The 17,778-nt window shown below is 39.0% G+C and overlaps 2 protein-coding genes across 3 annotated transcripts; both read right to left on the reverse strand.

Annotated features, from left to right (window-relative positions):
- Nucleotides 1-1,624: 1,624 nt before the first annotated feature.
- Nucleotides 1,625-10,425, reverse strand: irf4a (interferon regulatory factor 4a). The gene is made up of 9 exons (XM_054624046.1): nt 10,260-10,425; nt 9,406-9,605; nt 8,951-9,137; nt 8,113-8,192; nt 7,850-8,024; nt 6,913-6,993; nt 6,130-6,528; nt 4,965-5,077; nt 1,625-4,023 (listed from the first exon to the last, which is right to left on the reverse strand). The coding sequence occupies exons 2-9, from the start codon at nt 9,601-9,603 to the stop codon at nt 3,874-3,876; spliced, it is 1,383 nt and encodes a 460-aa protein (XP_054480021.1). The 5' UTR covers nt 9,604-9,605; nt 10,260-10,425; the 3' UTR covers nt 1,625-3,873.
- Nucleotides 10,426-11,018: 593 nt separating this feature from the next.
- Nucleotides 11,019-17,281, reverse strand: dusp22b (dual specificity phosphatase 22b). Of its 2 annotated transcripts, none has more exons than XM_054596407.1 (9): nt 17,075-17,281; nt 16,883-16,981; nt 15,763-15,996; nt 15,245-15,278; nt 15,050-15,132; nt 14,299-14,348; nt 13,305-13,379; nt 11,606-11,777; nt 11,019-11,425 (listed from the first exon to the last, which is right to left on the reverse strand). In XM_054596407.1, the coding sequence occupies exons 3-9, from the start codon at nt 15,781-15,783 to the stop codon at nt 11,285-11,287; spliced, it is 576 nt and encodes a 191-aa protein (XP_054452382.1). In that variant the 5' UTR covers nt 15,784-15,996; nt 16,883-16,981; nt 17,075-17,281; the 3' UTR covers nt 11,019-11,284. The 2 variants fall into 2 exon arrangements, with proteins under 2 accessions (XP_054452382.1, XP_054452383.1); XM_054596408.1 differs by having other exon boundaries at nt 15,763-15,999.
- Nucleotides 17,282-17,778: the final 497 nt, after the last annotated feature.

A 17,778-nucleotide genomic window follows, 5' to 3' on the forward strand; every position in this document is an offset into this window, starting at 1 on the left:
TGACTGTCATTATAATAAGAGAATAAAAGAGAGCAATGATAAGTACTCAGCCACACCTGCACAAGTCAGTTTTATTGGCATCTGTTCTGTCATTACTAAAGTCTTAACACGATCATCTGTCAACAGTTTATCTCTGTATTTGTTCCCATCAGCCACTGCTTCATAAGAACACAGCATCCGCAGTGGGCCTGAGAGTGATAATTGGTGGATTTGCAGGGTCATTTTCAAGGGTCAAAATTCGTAAAAACGGAGAATGGGGTCAACACCTTCCTTACCACTGGGTCAACAAGCAGGAGTTTACTATAAGGTTAAACAGGACTGTCATCAAATCCAGGGCAGAGGTCTGACCCTAAACAAACTGGGGTCACGGACTCTGAGTCTAGTGTAGAATTACCACAGGTATGTTCTCAGTGATCAGGGAATCTAACCAGCAAGCAGACAAACCAGATTTAGTTTGATTGATTTATTTACTTCATTTTATTTGTTTGATCATTTTGTTTTAGTGTTAACCCCTGGACTCCCTTTTTATGTCTGACACCATGTGCAAGTTAAAGATGAGTATAAAGTATCCTCCTGCCCCCAATTTCTCAAGTTCTTTAAAACTACTATGACCAGCCATGGTACTTTATCTCACACCTAATGATCGGACAACCCAGGACAATCAGGGGATTTTAATTAACTGGAGCTTTGGGGTGTTGAAGTAGACAACTGTGGGGAGGATTGAGTCCCAATGGTTCCCGACAGTTTTGAATTGAGAACCTTTAAAACAACAAAGAGTCAAATCATGTCTCCTCATCAAAGATTAAATAATTGCGAGAGGCCTGAAAGGGTTACATTATCAAGTATTTTATGAGAAGAAAGCACAGATGAATGTTTTTAGATATAAACATTATTTCATGCAGCAGAAACATGTATTTGTTTTTCTCTTTTAACTTGTTGATCATATTGCCACCCTTTAAATTCAGATCTTATTTTTCAGCTGCAACAAACTAACCAGCAGATGTCAGCAAAACATTGCAACAGATTTGTTGTGATACATCCTGATTTTTGTCTCGCCTCAGACCCTTGATGTATTCAATAAAGCATTAACAGATAAACCAACTGCTATTATTTCTGAATATGTAGCTCATAACAGAATCATTATAAAATGAACATCAGATAATCTCAGACCGAAAGCATGAACAACTTGTGAACAGTGTTAATGCCACTCTAGTGTGGAGTGAAACCCCCTAAACGATAAGAGGATCCCTGTGTGAAGGGTACTAAATGTAGCATTAACAGAATATGGTAGAAATATTTACACAAGTACATTACACAAGGGTATTTTTGTGACTCATTTTGTTGCTTCAGTTAACTAAACTGTCCATTTCAAAGCTTCAACTGAGGGACTAAGGCGATGTACACTTGGAGTAACGGCTCATACAGGCGGAAAAAACGAAGCCTGGCTACAAATGATGTGGCTTCCTGCAGAGGGGAAACACCATGATGTGTGATTGTGCTTTTCTTTTTTCTGTTTTTTTTTTTTTTTTTTTTTTTTACCAAATAGTAGTAGTCTCATTCTCCCTCCCTTTGTTTGACAATCAAAAAGAGCTCAAAGACAAAACAGAACATCAGACACGAGAAGTAGAAGATTGAAAAGTTTATTTAAAAATAAATCATATATCCATAATTAATCCATCTCCTTATAATTTCAATTCCTTGTGATTATTCACATATGTTGTTCAAAATACTGGAACAATTTTCAGCAACCCTTTCTATTATGCCCATGTCTATAATGAATAATTAACAAAAAATACATAAAAAAAATGTTGGCCACTTATTTTTTTATAAAGCATTATGAATATTTCCAGATTATAAAGCTTTTAAGTATATTTACAACGCATTAGAGATATGGGCACCATAACAAGTATTTTTTTTTTTTTTTTTTTGTCAGTATACACTTATTTTGTGATTTCATTTTCATTTGTCCTGAATGTTTAACTGTAACTGTAAGGTATGATGTGAAATGGATGTGCCTGTCTGTGTTTGAGTCACTGATGTAGGCGGGGAGTCACATGTTTTATCCTGAGCCCATAAATGTCAATTCTTGATAACAGTAATAGTGCAACTTTATGACACGAATATATGTACCCACCCACACACATGCTCACAAACATGGCCCTTTACTATACACATACACACAAAGTGATTACCACAACAGCACACTGTACATTGAGCTAGTTACATTTTCACTATAAGGATGTTATGAGTCAATGACTGACTGCGAAGTAATAAGAAACTTAATTTCACCCAGCACGGAATCAGACCGACTGAGATGTTAAGAGGGAAATGATTTATGGTTCAGACACACACAGACACACACAGAACAATTCCCGCCTGTGATTTTGGTCAGACTTTTAAAGCCATTGTGAAAGTGATGTGGTTTAAGTGAGAAGGAAGTAAATGCAGAGATCGAAACTCTGGACCACAGAGGAAAAACATAACAAAACCTGTATCCCTTCTGCTGCAGCATCAGCCTTTATTACTTCAGCAACTTAAGGAATTGCATTATCCTGACTATTGCATATATGCATCATCTGTAGGTTGTTAGGATCTTAGTTTTGTGTGGACATCTAGTATGTTAACCTCTACGGTATCGGCATGGGAACCAGAGAGCTCCACCCTGGCTCAACCTTCACGCTGACCACAAAGGTAGTTTTTCTTCCCATTTGCGAGGCCTAAAGTTTCATGTCAAGAGGAACAGGTACGGTTTCCCTGCGAGTTACGGGATGAGTGTGATTTTTCCAGTCAACCAACTTCTTTCTGGTGACAAAGACCTTCAGGTCAAACTTCTCCCTGATCATGTGTTGTAAGCCAGTGGTCCCCAAACTTGTTTTGCTTGTGAGCGTCTCATACGAAGCCATGTCTACTTGCAAACCCTCGTCAGAAGTTTCATCTCTATAAGTTGTTAGAAGTTAATCAAAGGTGGAGAGTTTGAATCAGATTGAAAAAGTAAAACTATACAGTATTTTACAAGACAAAGCAAGAAACAAACAAAGAATAGAGACATTGAATAATTACAATCTTTGTAATAATCTTTGATTATCTTGGAACCCTTTTGTCAGTTTGACTTAATTTAAAGGAATCACATATTTTCAAAAGCTGACCAGATTCAGTACATCGATAGATTTTCTTAAGTGCATTCTGCAACATACATCCAAAAGATAAACTATTTGTATAACAGCGTCCTCTACCACACCAACCAGAGCAGAACTGAGGTCTACAACGGACTTAGATATTGTTGACACTTGCTCACCTAATCACCTAATCACAGAAGGAGTGTGTCAACTGAGTTTAAAAAGCAGAGTTCGTGATTGTGCGACTTCAGCGTGCGAGTGCACCAATCCCATTGTCAACTGTTACTTGTGAAAATACAATAAATATTCATTAATACACAGTTGCGTCCCTTTGTGCCATCAGTGTTTGTATCAGGGGCCATTCTTCCTGTGCACCTGTGCTAGTACTTCCTGTCTCACTCGCCCTCCGCTCCCCTCATCCCCTCACCCTCAAACCGCATCCTTCAGTGTCACAATAATACTTGTAGAAAAAAAAGAGCACAACTTTACAGTCACCGACAAAAAGACTACAACGCATAGGTGTGCAAGTCGAAACGACAGGGTCTTCCCCATCTTTACCCCTCAGTTACATGACAGCTTGTTTCATTTACAGTACACTGTAGTCACAGTGAGTGAGAAAAGGTCAGTGGATTACATTCACATTTATGGCCTCACGTGTGTGTGTGTGTGTGTGTGTGTGTGTGTGTGTGTGTGTGTGTGTGTGTGTGTGTGTGTGTGTGTGTGTGTGTGTGTGTGTGTGTGTGTGTCTGTCTGCTTGTCACTCCTGAATATGCTGTAGCGGTCTCTGGGAGGGATAGTCGATTGTTGTAGATGTGTTCTGTTCCTGGATGTGATCAAAAGCCCGCAGGTAGTGGCCATTGTTCTGCTGGTAATAGTACACCAGTTTTCTGGCAAATACCGGCTCCACCTAAAATGAAATTAGGTCTACGTATGAAAAATGTCTGCGACTGATGAATCATGTTATCCATTTGAGTCCTCTAAAGGAAGAGAACAGTATCTAAAGCTATCAAAAGTGAAAGAAAAAAGTGTTAGAAGTGCATGTTCTGGTTGGCTAGGATACTGCGTACCAACCAGGCCTTCATTTGATGTCTTTTCGTTTTTATTATTTTTTATATAATGTTAAGGTTATTACCATAGAACCTACGTAATACCTAAAATATGCATAAACTGCACTTTTTGCAGATTTCTTGTAAACTTGATTTTGATTATTGACAGCCCATTAATATGAATTAAAACGATATCTCTGTTTTGATAGGTGTCTCTCTGTCACACACGACAACTATTTATTTTTCTATTGAATTTAATATAATGAATGAATTTAGTACATTTAATGGCAGCTTAAACACGCTGAATTCAAGGATTCAACTAGCAAAGCTAATTAGCCTTACCCAGTAACCACTTCCTCATTTATGTGTGGTAGCCAAAGACTGTTTGTTAGAAGGGGGTTAACTAACTTATTAACCACCACTTCGGTTAATATTAAATGGATATCTTCATTAACAGATAACAGCCAGGGAAAGTCGGTTAGTAAATGTAACTTTACTTTTAAGCTAGCTGTGACTATCTCACCGGCTGGCAACATATAGCGCTTTTGCTTTGGCTGCAGTTTGACCTTTTTCTAACTCTGTTTTGTAGTAAGCGCAAATTCAAAGGGTGTTTTCACAGAAATTATTACATTTACATTGTAATAAAATCTGATTTAGGTCTTAATTTTAACTAAATATGTAGGCTAGTCACTGCATTTTGCGTTTGTAGTTTAGTAGTATTTCTAACAACCATATATGAATTTACTAATATGAATACATATTTTGCCACCACCTGAGAATGTAATAGCTAGTGGATTGGTACCTGTGCTGTGATCATCTTCCTTGGGCGCTGTGGGTCGGGGTACTCGTCTCCAAAGCACAGCACTACCTGGTGTCTTGGTAAGTGTCGACCATTATGGGCAAACTCTTGAAGCTCTGAGAAAAAGAGGAGCAAGAAAAAAATAAGGAATTCGGTGCCGAACAAATCCACTTTGTGCTACTTATCACACACACTCCAGCATACCACTTTAAAAATACACAGTAAAGAAACATTAAAAAAACCAATTTGCTCACACAACATTTTCCCTTATCAACATGTCTCTTCTGGAAACCACTTATCTGGATGATGGAAATTTCATTGTTAAATGGTTCAGAAAACACCATCTTGTCATACAGTGTGTTGGACCACAGGAGGTGGGTGGGGACTTCACACACTTTGGTCCCCTGCTGAATATGTGACTTTCTTCTTAAGCCTTTTGGCGCTATATCTCAAGACTGCGCGGGATTTACCCAGCTACAGCAACTGATAACTGTCCTTCATCATTATCATTAACATCAAAGCCATCATCAACGTGACCACAACCATTCTCATACTGTAAATACCTGAAGTAGCATTAGTTATTTTGATCGCTTAAAGAGTTTAATGAGCAGTAAAACATAAATCTATAACCTCGGTTACCAAAAAGCATCTACACCAACTGGATAAAAAATACAATTATTCACGTACATGGACTGAAATCGCCGCTTGACAGAGCCAAGTAGTTCGGATTAGAACTTGACTGAAACGTTTTTAAAAGCATTTTCCTTAAAAAAAGGAAAATGGGTTCTTTTTACAGTTGTCATAATGTTAAACACCAACCAACTGTACAAACACCAGAGGACAAAATACATACTGAAATACAATGACACCTTAAACTATAGGCTAAAAAATATTACGTAGTAGAATCATCATCTGTATTTTCAAGTATTTTAGTTTTTATTTATCATAGAGCTTCAGTTTCTTTTACATACAAAACATATGATCATCTGCTTAAGATCTAATTGGCTGCTTACATGGTAACCCTTTACACTTTATTTTCATTTTTTTGCTATTCTCTGAACACCACCACTTTCTCACTGTAAACTGCATCATATTGTACAGGTGTTTTGTGCCATTGCTTCCAATGCTACAGGTGTGAACAGAACACAACAGAAACATATTTGCTTACCAATCAGAAATTGCTGGGTGTCGAAAAGTTTGCATGGCTGCTCCTTCTCCAGCTTGTTGGGTTTATCCACATAAGGAGCCAGAGGTCCCTCCCAGTAAACTCGACCCTGGCAGAGGCGCTTAGCATATAACCCATCAGGTGTCATCCACAGAAGCACCCCCCTCTCCAGAACATTAGGAAGCATCTCAGCACCCTGTCTCTGAGACTCGGGGTACGGGAATGGAAAAAGGATGATTTCTGCCCCGCTATGAAGCTTGTCCTCTGGGCACGGGGAAGAGGACGAGGAAGAGGATGGAGAGGAGGAGGAATGAGAGGTGATCCGACAACCTTCTGGACTGGTGGTGGTTACCTCCTTCACCAAAGACTCTCTGTAGTATAGGGACACATGCAGGCTGAAATCTGGAAGAAAGAGACGAGCATTTAGCTGATACATCCTCGTAGGAAACAATTTGAGCCTCACAGCCGGATCTGATGGCAGCCCTGAAATGTCAAGCTTAATAAAACGTTGTTCTCAATTATTTTGGTATGCAGAGTATAACACACATCTCTCTTATCATTCCAAGCGTTTTTTTTAGCCCTTTTTTATTATCTCTCATCATGTGATGGATTAAAAAAACTCACAATTCACTATCATGGCCTGATGCTCTTCAGAATAGGGAAGTAAGTAAGTGTTGTGCAAAGTGTTTGTAGTTTCTGTAAACGCAAATATTTTCAAAATAGTAAAGCATGCGAGTGAACGTCTGTTTGCATCTGTCTTTAAATGAGCCCCAGATGATTCTTTACCTGTTATGCCATTGCTTTGGTTTATTGAATACACAGGTGGTTGGGACTCTGAAAAGTAGGTGTGGAAGGAGAGCTGAAAACCTGTGGAGAATAAATAAATAAATTAATAATGGTCATAATTTTTGTATTGAATGTCAAAGGGCATTACGTGATATATTATCACTTATTTCTAGGGCCAATTCACCATATGTATAAACAACTTCACAGCGAGCTATGGAGCTGTTTCCTTTGTACGTGAGAAGGGTAGTGTGCAGCCGTTGCTCGGTATTATAATTAAATAATGGTTAAATAATAATACTTTCTAGATTAATTATGATGGTTGTAATGATTGACACTATTCAAATTGATAGTGAGTCTTCACAGTCCACTATTTGTAACCTGAATGTAACACAGATTTTTTTTTACAACCCTTAGCGACAAAACAGTCTTTGAACGTGTAGTTGTGAAGTTTATTTCCACCTTAAAGTTATAAGTTGAATTCCACTGTAAACTAAGGAGGATTGAGATAACTGTTGACATTGTAATGACCTACAGGTCACTGACTGTACCTGATGACCTGATAAAGCTTCCATTCATAGATGGTTTAAAGCATAACATGATGAAACAAATAAGCATGATTTCAATCTATCTTAAAATTGTATGTCAGTAAAGTGACAACATTATTCCTTTTCATTTGCCGAAAAGTATGACGTCATAGCTACTGTAGGTGTCTGTGGCTGGAAATTATTATTATTATTTGGATAAACTGAAAAAAAGCATCATTCTTTCCATTAAAGCAATCTAAATCTCTAGATCAGACCATGTGACATTGAAGATAAGACACTGCATCATACTGTATATATGCTGAGTATTACAGTCACACTCACATACACAGTCAAAAGATTAAATCCATCTATTCCCTTCCATCTCTAGTTTTATAATCCTGAGCATATTTTACCGTTTTCTGTATGTGACCCGGGCCAAGCCCGGCTGAACGGTGATGGGTAGTGGAACTGCCCGTACTGCAGCTCTGCATGTGGCCCGTGTTGATTCGGAGGAGGAAGAGGTTGCTGTTCTGAGGCTGAGTAATCCCTCCAGTCTCTTCTGTCCTGAGAAACCATATAGCCAGATACCTGAGGAAGAAGCACATGGATGCAATTTAAGCAAGATATGTCTGTAATACCACAAATTAATTGATGTGCTCAGGACCAGCATGCTGACCTGGTCATGTGGAGATGTATATGGAGGGGGAAAGCCAAGGGCATTTACATGTGATGTCTCCTCCATACTTATCTTCATTCCTGTAAATGTACAAAATCAGAAATGCATTTGTCAGATAATTGATCCACAATATTGGCCATGCTTTGTTTTGAAGACATTGAGTCTCTAATATTAAAAAAAAAAAAAACAGAACTAACATTTGACATAGAATAGTTGTATTGTGCAGATTAACAATACACTGAGAATATATAAGGCACAAGATTCTGTGAATTTAACAAACCTACATGCAAGTCATTTTGTCAGGTTCAAACTGTGAATGTGTTTTGTGCACTTGTGAGGTCCTGCACAGGTTGTTTTGCAGAGTGAGTGCAAGAGATGACTGAGGCTGAATCCTGTTGATTTTGACTTGTTAGCCCAGAGAGCAAAACCTGCTCTGGTGTGACAAAAAACAGTTGTATGATGGCAGAGACTTCGTTATGCAAGGCTGGAGGTCGCCTGATTGTGTTATGTGCACCCTGCGCTCAGTAACCGAAGCCCTCTAAAAAAAGCACTATGGCCTTTTTGGTACATGCTTTGGCTTCCTTTGTGCTTCCTGCCTCAGAAACAACTGCAGTGGTGCATGTGTATGTGAAAAAAAATGCCAATAGTCTGCAAACAATGTGAGATTCTGTATGAAATGCAGCAGTAGAAAAGGGGCTTTAGATTTTACAGTTGTCAAATTTCAACCATAAGCTATTTTACTCACTCCATTACATCTGACACCTCATACATGGGCGGCTGAAGGTCATTTTCACAAACTATAGTGCAGTTTTGATGGATGATATTTACATACACTTACCTCTTTTGGCTCCTTCTGGGATGATTCTGTAGACTTTATAGGGGTCTGAGATGTCCAGTTGGCTTCTTTCCACTAACTCATCAAAGTCATTGCTTTTATTAAGAGCACAGCGTAGTCTGGTTTTCCATGTGGGGGGATCTGGCTTGTCGACTCCCTCCTTATATTTTCCCTTAAACATTGCCCATGCCTGAAACAACCATTGATTAGATTAATTTACAAATCCTCTTTAAACATGCCTATGCACTAAGAATTGTACAATTTTAGGGCTCTGAAGAATGGATTATTGCATGAACATTTCTATAAGTAAAAAAAAAAAGTAAACTAAATCTGAATCTGCTTTTCCAAAAAATGCATTAGAACAATTTTTGGGTTATTTATATCCATAGTGTGTTCAAAAATGGAACTGTTAGAGGCCTCAGGTGAAGTGTGAGGAGACACAGGTTAAATGGTCAGACCTTGAAGAGCGCTGCGTCCTCGTCTCTGTTATAGTCTTGTTTCCCTGCATGTTTCCAGGGAATCCTAAAGATGCTCTTTTCATCATTTTCCCAAACCAGGCCGGGATAAGTCCTGCTGTCAATCTGATCAATCAGCCACTGTCTCAGTTTCCCATTGCCGCAGCTGACTGACAGGCCGCTGTCCTCCTCAAGGTTCATCTCTGCAAAGTAAAATAAAACAAAAGCACATAACAGAAAAGTAGGCAGAGAAAGGTGACACGGTTCATTTGAACTTTTTTATAATGTAAGATTTACTCATTGAAATTAACCTGAGAAAGACTTTTGTAGTTACAATTGCACTTTTTTGAGTAATAAAATACATGCCAGGGTTAGTTGGTGTTCCACATCACTTCTCTGTAGTTGTAATATTAGAAATCACTTTTAATACATTTCATCTAGCCATGCTTTTGACGCTTTTGGCCTTGCTGATTTATAAAGGAAGGGTATTAAGGTTGAGCTTCAAGTGGTACTTTCTGCAGTTTTCCTCTCAAGTCAGTGAAAGGAGATGTGACTCATTTGAGACAAATGCATGAATAGAAACACAAGACAAATATAGAAATACTTTTAACAACAATGCGTGGTGGACTATATGCTGATAAGACTAACTCTTATCACATGTTTGTAAGACCTTAACTTCACAGAACAATAATTCAACTTCAGTACGATTTAAGATTGATGTAAATACCAGAAATCCTAAGATGAATGATAAACAACTTTTTTTTTTTCTCCCTGGCTGAAACTTTTCGGGTTGATCAGTATTTCGCAACTCTTTATTAAATTCAATGTTGAAAATACAGCCATTTTCTGCCGCTTACCGTTAATCTTGCGTGCTCTCCCCGCTGAAATCCTTTTTTGAAGGTTTTCGGTGTCCTTTATCACAACTTGATTTGTTACAGGGAGGAGCTTCTCGGAGAAGTTCAAGAGGAGATGCGCTCAGTTCTGTGAAACTCATCGCAGTTCGGGTGGGGAATCCCTCCAGTGACACCCTGAGCAGACACCACGAGGGAATGGAGCAGTTACCTGTGAAAATGACCGATATGAAAATATTCCTCACACATATTACATTTAAAAAAAAAAAAAAAAAAAAAATCTTAAAGTAGCCTACAACCTCATTTTCAGTGACAACTGTTGACTACAATTCTATAATTTTATTAATGGGGAAAGATTGCATTGATGCATGAGGAACAAATGTCAGAAGACACTTAACAATGAACATGTTTAATCCTAAATATGTTTTAGGCTACTTTAGTATTACTGCCCTCCAGTGGCTATCCATGTGCATGACCAGCTATCTGCTACTGAATGCAGTATCTCGTCATGCTGAAATGAATGTGTTTTTTAAAAAAATGCTCTATTCTCTTGAGACAATATTGAAGAAAGCGTGATAAAAGAACATGTTCTTGGTGTTTTGTATATCACACGCATGACCTCCCTTGCACATGAGACAAACAGGAAGACAACCAGGAAACAGAGATGTAAACACATCACAGAGTGTGTTCTTATCACCTTCAACACGGCAACAACAACAACAACCTCACAAAAGCACTTGACTTTACTCCTTTTATTTCGCAGTTTGAAATCATCATGACACAGTACAAAAACACAACATTCATAAATTAGAAAAAACAACTGCACCATAAACATCAACCAAAGCTAAAAAGGTATCTGTGCTGTACATGGTAATTGTCTCTTTCAGTGTTCTTGTCGTTGATATTTTGAGGATCACTCCAGCTGTGATTGACATCCTGACAGTAGTCCTTTTAGGTCCTGAATACTGTAGCGTTGGACGGTGGTGTGATCCTCCAGGCTGAGCGGAAAAAGATCTTATCAAAAGATCTGATCAGATGCCTTCAGGTGGGGTAGATGCAGGTTTTTCCACCCTGTCGCCATTGACTTTAGAAGCCATGGCAAGCAAGTCACGTAGATCAGCCTCATCGTTGAAGGAGTTGTCCTTATATTCCTTCTGTAGCCATTCTCTGAACTACAGGAGAAAGAAAAAAAAACAGCTTTTGTTTTGATGACAATGTAAAGAATTTTACTAAATGCTAATTACTGATGGTGCATTCTCTCCACACCATAACCACCTTTATTCAGTAATGCATTGATATATTCCACACTCTCTCATGCTCCATCTTCCCCTCGCTCAGTTCCTAGGACTGACCTGATCAGCTTGAGTAGCCTCAAACTCCTGGAGTTGGCGTTGAAAGCCCAGGTTGGGGCCGGCACAGGGCCGGGCCACCCTCACTGCAGCCAGCGCCTCCTGCCAGCCCAGTCCTGTCACCGTCATGATGTAGGCCACCACCAGGGTGACACTGCGGGACACACCTGCCAAACTGTAAGAACAGAGGGACGGACAAATAGTATGAGGCATGAAATTAAACTGATTTTTTCCTCAACACTTTAAGATAAAGGCATAGAGTGCTTTCCATTTAAATGGATTAATACAGTAATCAATGAGTGTGTCAACATGCAGACGAGCATCCAGGTTGTGGCCAGGTTTTATACTGTAGGGAATTCTGTGTTTTGCACATGTAAGTAGTGTTGGGGAAGTTACATATAACATAGTAACATAATTAGATGACCAATTAAATGTAATTGTAATCAGTTACTGGAGAGAAATTAGTAATTTAATTACAGTTACTAATCAAAATGTTGGTGATTACAAAGGGAATGCATCTGAATATATTATTTTCAGTAAAAACGCCTATATGTAGAAAATAGCATTAATGCAGTAGCTCTGTTGCATTCTTAATTCAAGTTTATAGAAGAACTTTTAGTTTTACAACAATCAGTGTTGAGAACTGTTTACAGAGCCTTGTTAAAGTTGATGTTTTTATCCCTTTTCAGCTTTATTGCCCTGTTTGAAATATTTGATAGAAGGGTAATTAAACAGTAATCAAATATAATCATAAGTTACATTACTTTGATCAAGTCATTTAGATAGTTAGAATACTTGTTACATTGTATCAGGGTAACTAATCACTGTAAACTATTACATTTCTAAGGTAATCATTCCAACACTGCATGTAACACTTCATTTCCTGGTTTTAGAAGTCCCTTTCCTGGTTTTGAGAACCCTAAATACTCTTTTGGCAGAAACCAGGATACGTTAACATTTCCTGAATACGGGTAAAACCAGATTCAATCCCAGAATACAAATGTGCTTGTAAAGTTCTGCATGAGAACTAGAGCTTGAAACTAGGTAACATCCTAAATGAGGATTATGCAGAATAAGAAAGATTACCAGTAATAACTATCAGATTACATATCTACAGTTGGCAATACCATCCACACTGTAGACAGTGACAGATACACAGAGAATAGAATACAAGAACCTCATCAGTAAACATGTGCACTGAGGTGTAGAAACTGATTAAATACACACTTTACATTCTACATATCTGAAAGAAATATAAATGTGTCAGTCAATAAGTATGGTAAAGAAACCTATAGCAGTGCAGTGCTTCTAATTAGCCTTTTGTTCCCCTGTATTTCTGAGAAGACCCTCTGTCTAACCAAATATAACTTTCCCCTGTGAACATACAGTCAGCTACACAACTATACAAACACAATGTGGGTCAGACTTTACTGTACTCTGTTTTAGGAAGTTCAAGAATAGAGTTTTTGCTTATCATTTAATCCCCTCTGTGCAGCAGTTACAGATGAGTTCACTTGTTGACTTGGTTGATCTCAGGTTTTTTTTTTTAGCTCTAGATATATTGTACATTTCTGTTTCAACACATCTAGATTGCATTATAAGATAACTGGAGGAAAACTATTTAGTTCGGCTACTTGTTGTATCTCTTGTTTTTGTGAGTGAACCTTTGCGGTAAAGATAAAACAAGATGTCTTGCTCTCACCAGTGAACGAGGCAGCCTTCTCCTTTCAGGCGGGACTCGTGCATGAACATTATACTTTGTTTAAAGTGCTGAGTTCTGTGGAGAATAAAACATGTTTGTTATAATAGGCAACATTAAACCATTATGAGATCACAGATAGATCTGCTCACTGGTACTTCAGAGCCCCTACATGCATCTAAAGCTGTATTAATGGTGTACAAAAACTTTTTTGTACATGCCGTGTGTGTATGTTTTTTTGCACCTGACTTGTCAAACCCTTGTATTTATTATCCTGGATGGATAAGGATGGGGGTGTGTTAATGTCAACTATGAGAGAGTCGGTGTCATGTATCACATAACAGGTTTTAAACACCTCGCAGTCTGAACCTAAGAGGTTAGAAGCAACCGGGGCAGTAATGTTGACAAGGGCTTTAGTGTGCACATGTGTGTATATATATACACAAGTGCATGTCCATGTGCAAATGCACGGAGGGTTGGGGGGGTATAAATAGAGGCACAGCACCAACCACAGTGCTAAAACTGCAGAACTGAGCTGCGAGACTTCCTTCCTGCTAAAAGACCGCCTGATATGTGAATTTGGCCATAGCAGATTTGTGTGCGTGTGTGTGTGTGTGTGTTTTTTAAATGTGTGTCATTTGGTGATTAATGCACAACCCTTGATTTTCTTGATTTTGTTCTTCCCCCTTCTCATGCGTTAAATAAAAGCAACTGCATGGGATGGTGCATGTCACGTGCTCATATCAAAAACACAACCATGCACCAAGAGCTGAATCCAGCCGTGTTACAGTGATCAAGTTCACAGTTAGATGTTGAGCTTGTCATTTACACGTTAGCTTGAAGAAAATTAACCTCAGACGCCCACACAGCGCAGCCTCGAATGGGTGTTGTACTCTCTCTCTCTCTCTCTCTCTCTCTCTCTTTCTCTCTCTCTCTCTCTCCCTCTCTCTGCCTGAGCCTTTCATTGTTGTGTGCTGTGTTGCATCTTGGTACTTACAGGTTTTGTGTGGGCAGGTCAGCTGCTGAAATGCAGAGATAGGTCATCTCCTGAGGGACAGAGTACTACTAGTTACCTGTCAGCAGTCACTTGCTCTGCACATCAACGCTCTTAAGGTTTCATGTGCGTGTTGCTTGATGGTGGACACATGCCGTGCTTTTGTATTTGGAAGAATAAAAGCAATCCTACGCAGATTTGTGGTCACACCTGTGCATCCCTACTTAAAAAAAATATTTTAAACTGAGAAAAAATAAACTGATTTTGTACTTGCAGCTTTAAGAGAAACTTTATATCAAAATTAATAACCTTGAGAAATAAATAATGAAGCGAGACAGTACAGTCCAAACTGGCTGAAGCAAGAACAACCGCCTACTCTTAAACCCACGCAGGCACACAACTCAGCACACTGACCGAAACCAAGTGTCGTTGACTGGCATTTTTCATGATATTCCAACTAATCACAGGAGTAGAAAACTCCCCTGCTTATTGTTTACTCACTCACTCACTCACTCACTCGGGAAGGACTACTGTTGGAGTAGCATGGCGCCTCTTCCCGACCGACCTGACAGACCGGTTTATGGTCTGAGAGCTAAAGTCATGTGCACTGTACTAATACACAGAGAGGGCCCAATCAGATCTGATGAGATTCATTTGCTTGAACATATTTGCTTAAAATATGAATGAGAAATTTAAGATGCACACTCGGGCAAAGATGTTGTACATATATATATAACAATTGAGAGCTTCTCACCTGGAGTATGGGAGCTGCACTGTCATGAATGGACAGGATGTGTGTGATGTTGTTTCTGGCTAACTGTTCTCGGTCTCTTGCATCTGAAACAAACAAATGGCACCAAAAACAAATATAATGAGTTAGTGCTCTCATATGCAAGAACCAAATCAAAATGATATATATATATTTAAAAAACAAAACAGTTAGACATACCTCTGAAATTCCCCAAGTATAGGTCAGGCAGGACCTATAGGGGCAGAGATAAATATGTACACATGAAGATATTGTAAAAGCATCATTATCATCATCATCATCATCATCATCATTTTTTGAATGTATTTATTTATCAGGGAGAGTGCCCAGCTTCTTGAGTTAGCTATAAATTAATTTACATCTGTAGTCCCCTGGAACATAAACAGAGAATAATCTCTGTTATGAAGTGATTACTAGGAATAAAAGGTTCAAGTCTAAACTGGAGATCATGTGATTAGAAAAATAACATAATATACAAGTCAACACAATCACCATTATGTTAAATATTCATCGTTTGAACAGTTAAGTTTATAAGGTTTATGTTTGATTCTTTTAAAAGACTCATATACTCTCTAACCTAATCCTGTCATAATACAACTTTCATCAATAACCATCTAAAAGACTCCACTGAAGATGACATCTCCTTAATTGTACACACATTGTCGACGACAGTGGCGTGCAACAGATGGGAGTCCTACCTTGTTGATGCCATTCCCCATGCTGAAAGATCCCGTCTGGAAAAACAATAGTGAAAAGAAATGCCACGCTGTGTTTAACCGTTGTTTAAAAAAAAAAAATGCTTATCCAGCGGCTTGACTGCTTCCCAAACCCCGCTGTAGAGGCGCAAATGCAGCTCCGCGTCCCAGCCTGGTCCGGGCAAGCCGAGCACTGCTTCCCAGGCTCTCCGCGTTGAATGCTGGGAGTTGTAGTTCCTGCTGATACAAGGAGAGCTGCTTTTAGTAAGACCACAGGTGAGGTCCAAACACAGCCGTGGATCTTAAGTTAGATATGATGAAAATATGAATACCCTGTCCAGGCACCCCCACAGCAAATTCTTTAATCTTAAAATAAACTTTAAAAATACAACAGGCTGTTAGCCTACATACCAGAGCCAAATTAGACAGACTCCTTGTGGAAATAGTGTAGGATACAATACACCACCATGAAGTGAGATGGAATATAAACTCATTGTGAAAAAGAATGGGGGGTTTTCACTTTTGAGATTTTACAAGAAATAATCAATCTACATGTTTGTTTTTTTTTAAAGAAAATTTCAACTGTTGTCAACTTTCTGCCCGTGAACTGTGTTTAACCACAGATGATCAGTAGACTAAACATTACACTCTAGATGACAGTTATATGAGATAACTTGCTAAAATTGGGCATTATTTGAATAAATATACCAATGGCATAAGGTCCTGGACATCACTCCAGAGGTGTTTTTTTTAAGAGATGACCATTGCCTCATTGTTTGACAAATCACTTTTCTTCAAACTTTTAGTAATTCAGTTGGTAAATTTGTGCTTTCTGGCCATCTGTCGGAAAGGAATAGACAACAGACTTTTTCTGCAGATAAGCAGTTCCCGGTTCATAACACTAAACTCAAAATAAACAAACTAAATGATGTATTTAAACTAAACGGAAGGATCTGTAAAGTCCAAGAACAGCCCATTCAACATGGGTTGGGGGGGGGATTAGTTACACTGGCCAAACACAGGGTCTCTCCCTTCCCTATACCCTACGGTCACCGTTTCGACCATCAGAGCATAATTTATGACTTGACACCATTGTAAATGGTTGTCTAAACACCCCTCTTACCTGAGGGACATTCTGAACACCAGGGGAAGAGCCATTAGTCATCACCACAACCCGAGAGATACATGAGGACAACTACCTCCATTGAGAAGCTTGTCAAACCTCAGGGAGAAAAAAACAAACAGACAATGTAAATTACCATCTGGACACAACCTTCCCCTAGTCTTTTAAATTAGAAGAGGAGAGAATACTTACGAGAGATGGATGCTGTTACATTGCCCTTTCTTGGGAAAACAAATACTGGAGAGGAACATTGGATCATCAATCTCTCCTGAGACATGGCAGGTAATCTTAGACCTGTGGATCTGTGGCAGCGGGCCGATAACATTCCCCTGTGCCAGATCCTGTGGACCCTGCTAGTTGCCACCAAGAACATATGGCACCCAGACATGCTTATTGCAGTTCCCTCATCTTTGGAGAGGCACTCTTAATCCACCTCCAACCCCACCATTAAGACATTACACATGATATCCATTAAGAAGCTTTAGTGGTGCTAAAAAAGAGAAAGGGTGGCACCTGGCAGTTCTGTGCAGATTAAAGCTTTAAAAACATCAACAGGAAGTACTGCTACCCACTGCCCCACATTGACAGCACATTTACACCGCAGACACCTGTTTTTTTTTTTTACTTTATGGTGACCTGTTGTTGTTCTATGTGGGGCAGTGTGTGACCACCAGACTACAGCTTGAATATGAGTCTACTACACAAAGTGCTTAACATGGAAAAAAGGCCTCTTGTACTTTGGCTGGAGCTGCAAAACATGGAGTGAGCTGGTTATCAGTCCACTTCATGCTAAAATGGTGTTCGTCCATGACAATACTCCTGTTATTCTGGCCTCAGTAAGTCTAAAACAGCCATTTTTTTTTAAATATCTCATGCTCTTAGTAATACAGTTGGTT

Source organism: Anoplopoma fimbria, chromosome 3, assembly GCF_027596085.1.
Source record: "Anoplopoma fimbria isolate UVic2021 breed Golden Eagle Sablefish chromosome 3, Afim_UVic_2022, whole genome shotgun sequence".
Classification (NCBI taxonomy): Eukaryota; Metazoa; Chordata; class Actinopteri; order Perciformes; family Anoplopomatidae; genus Anoplopoma; species Anoplopoma fimbria.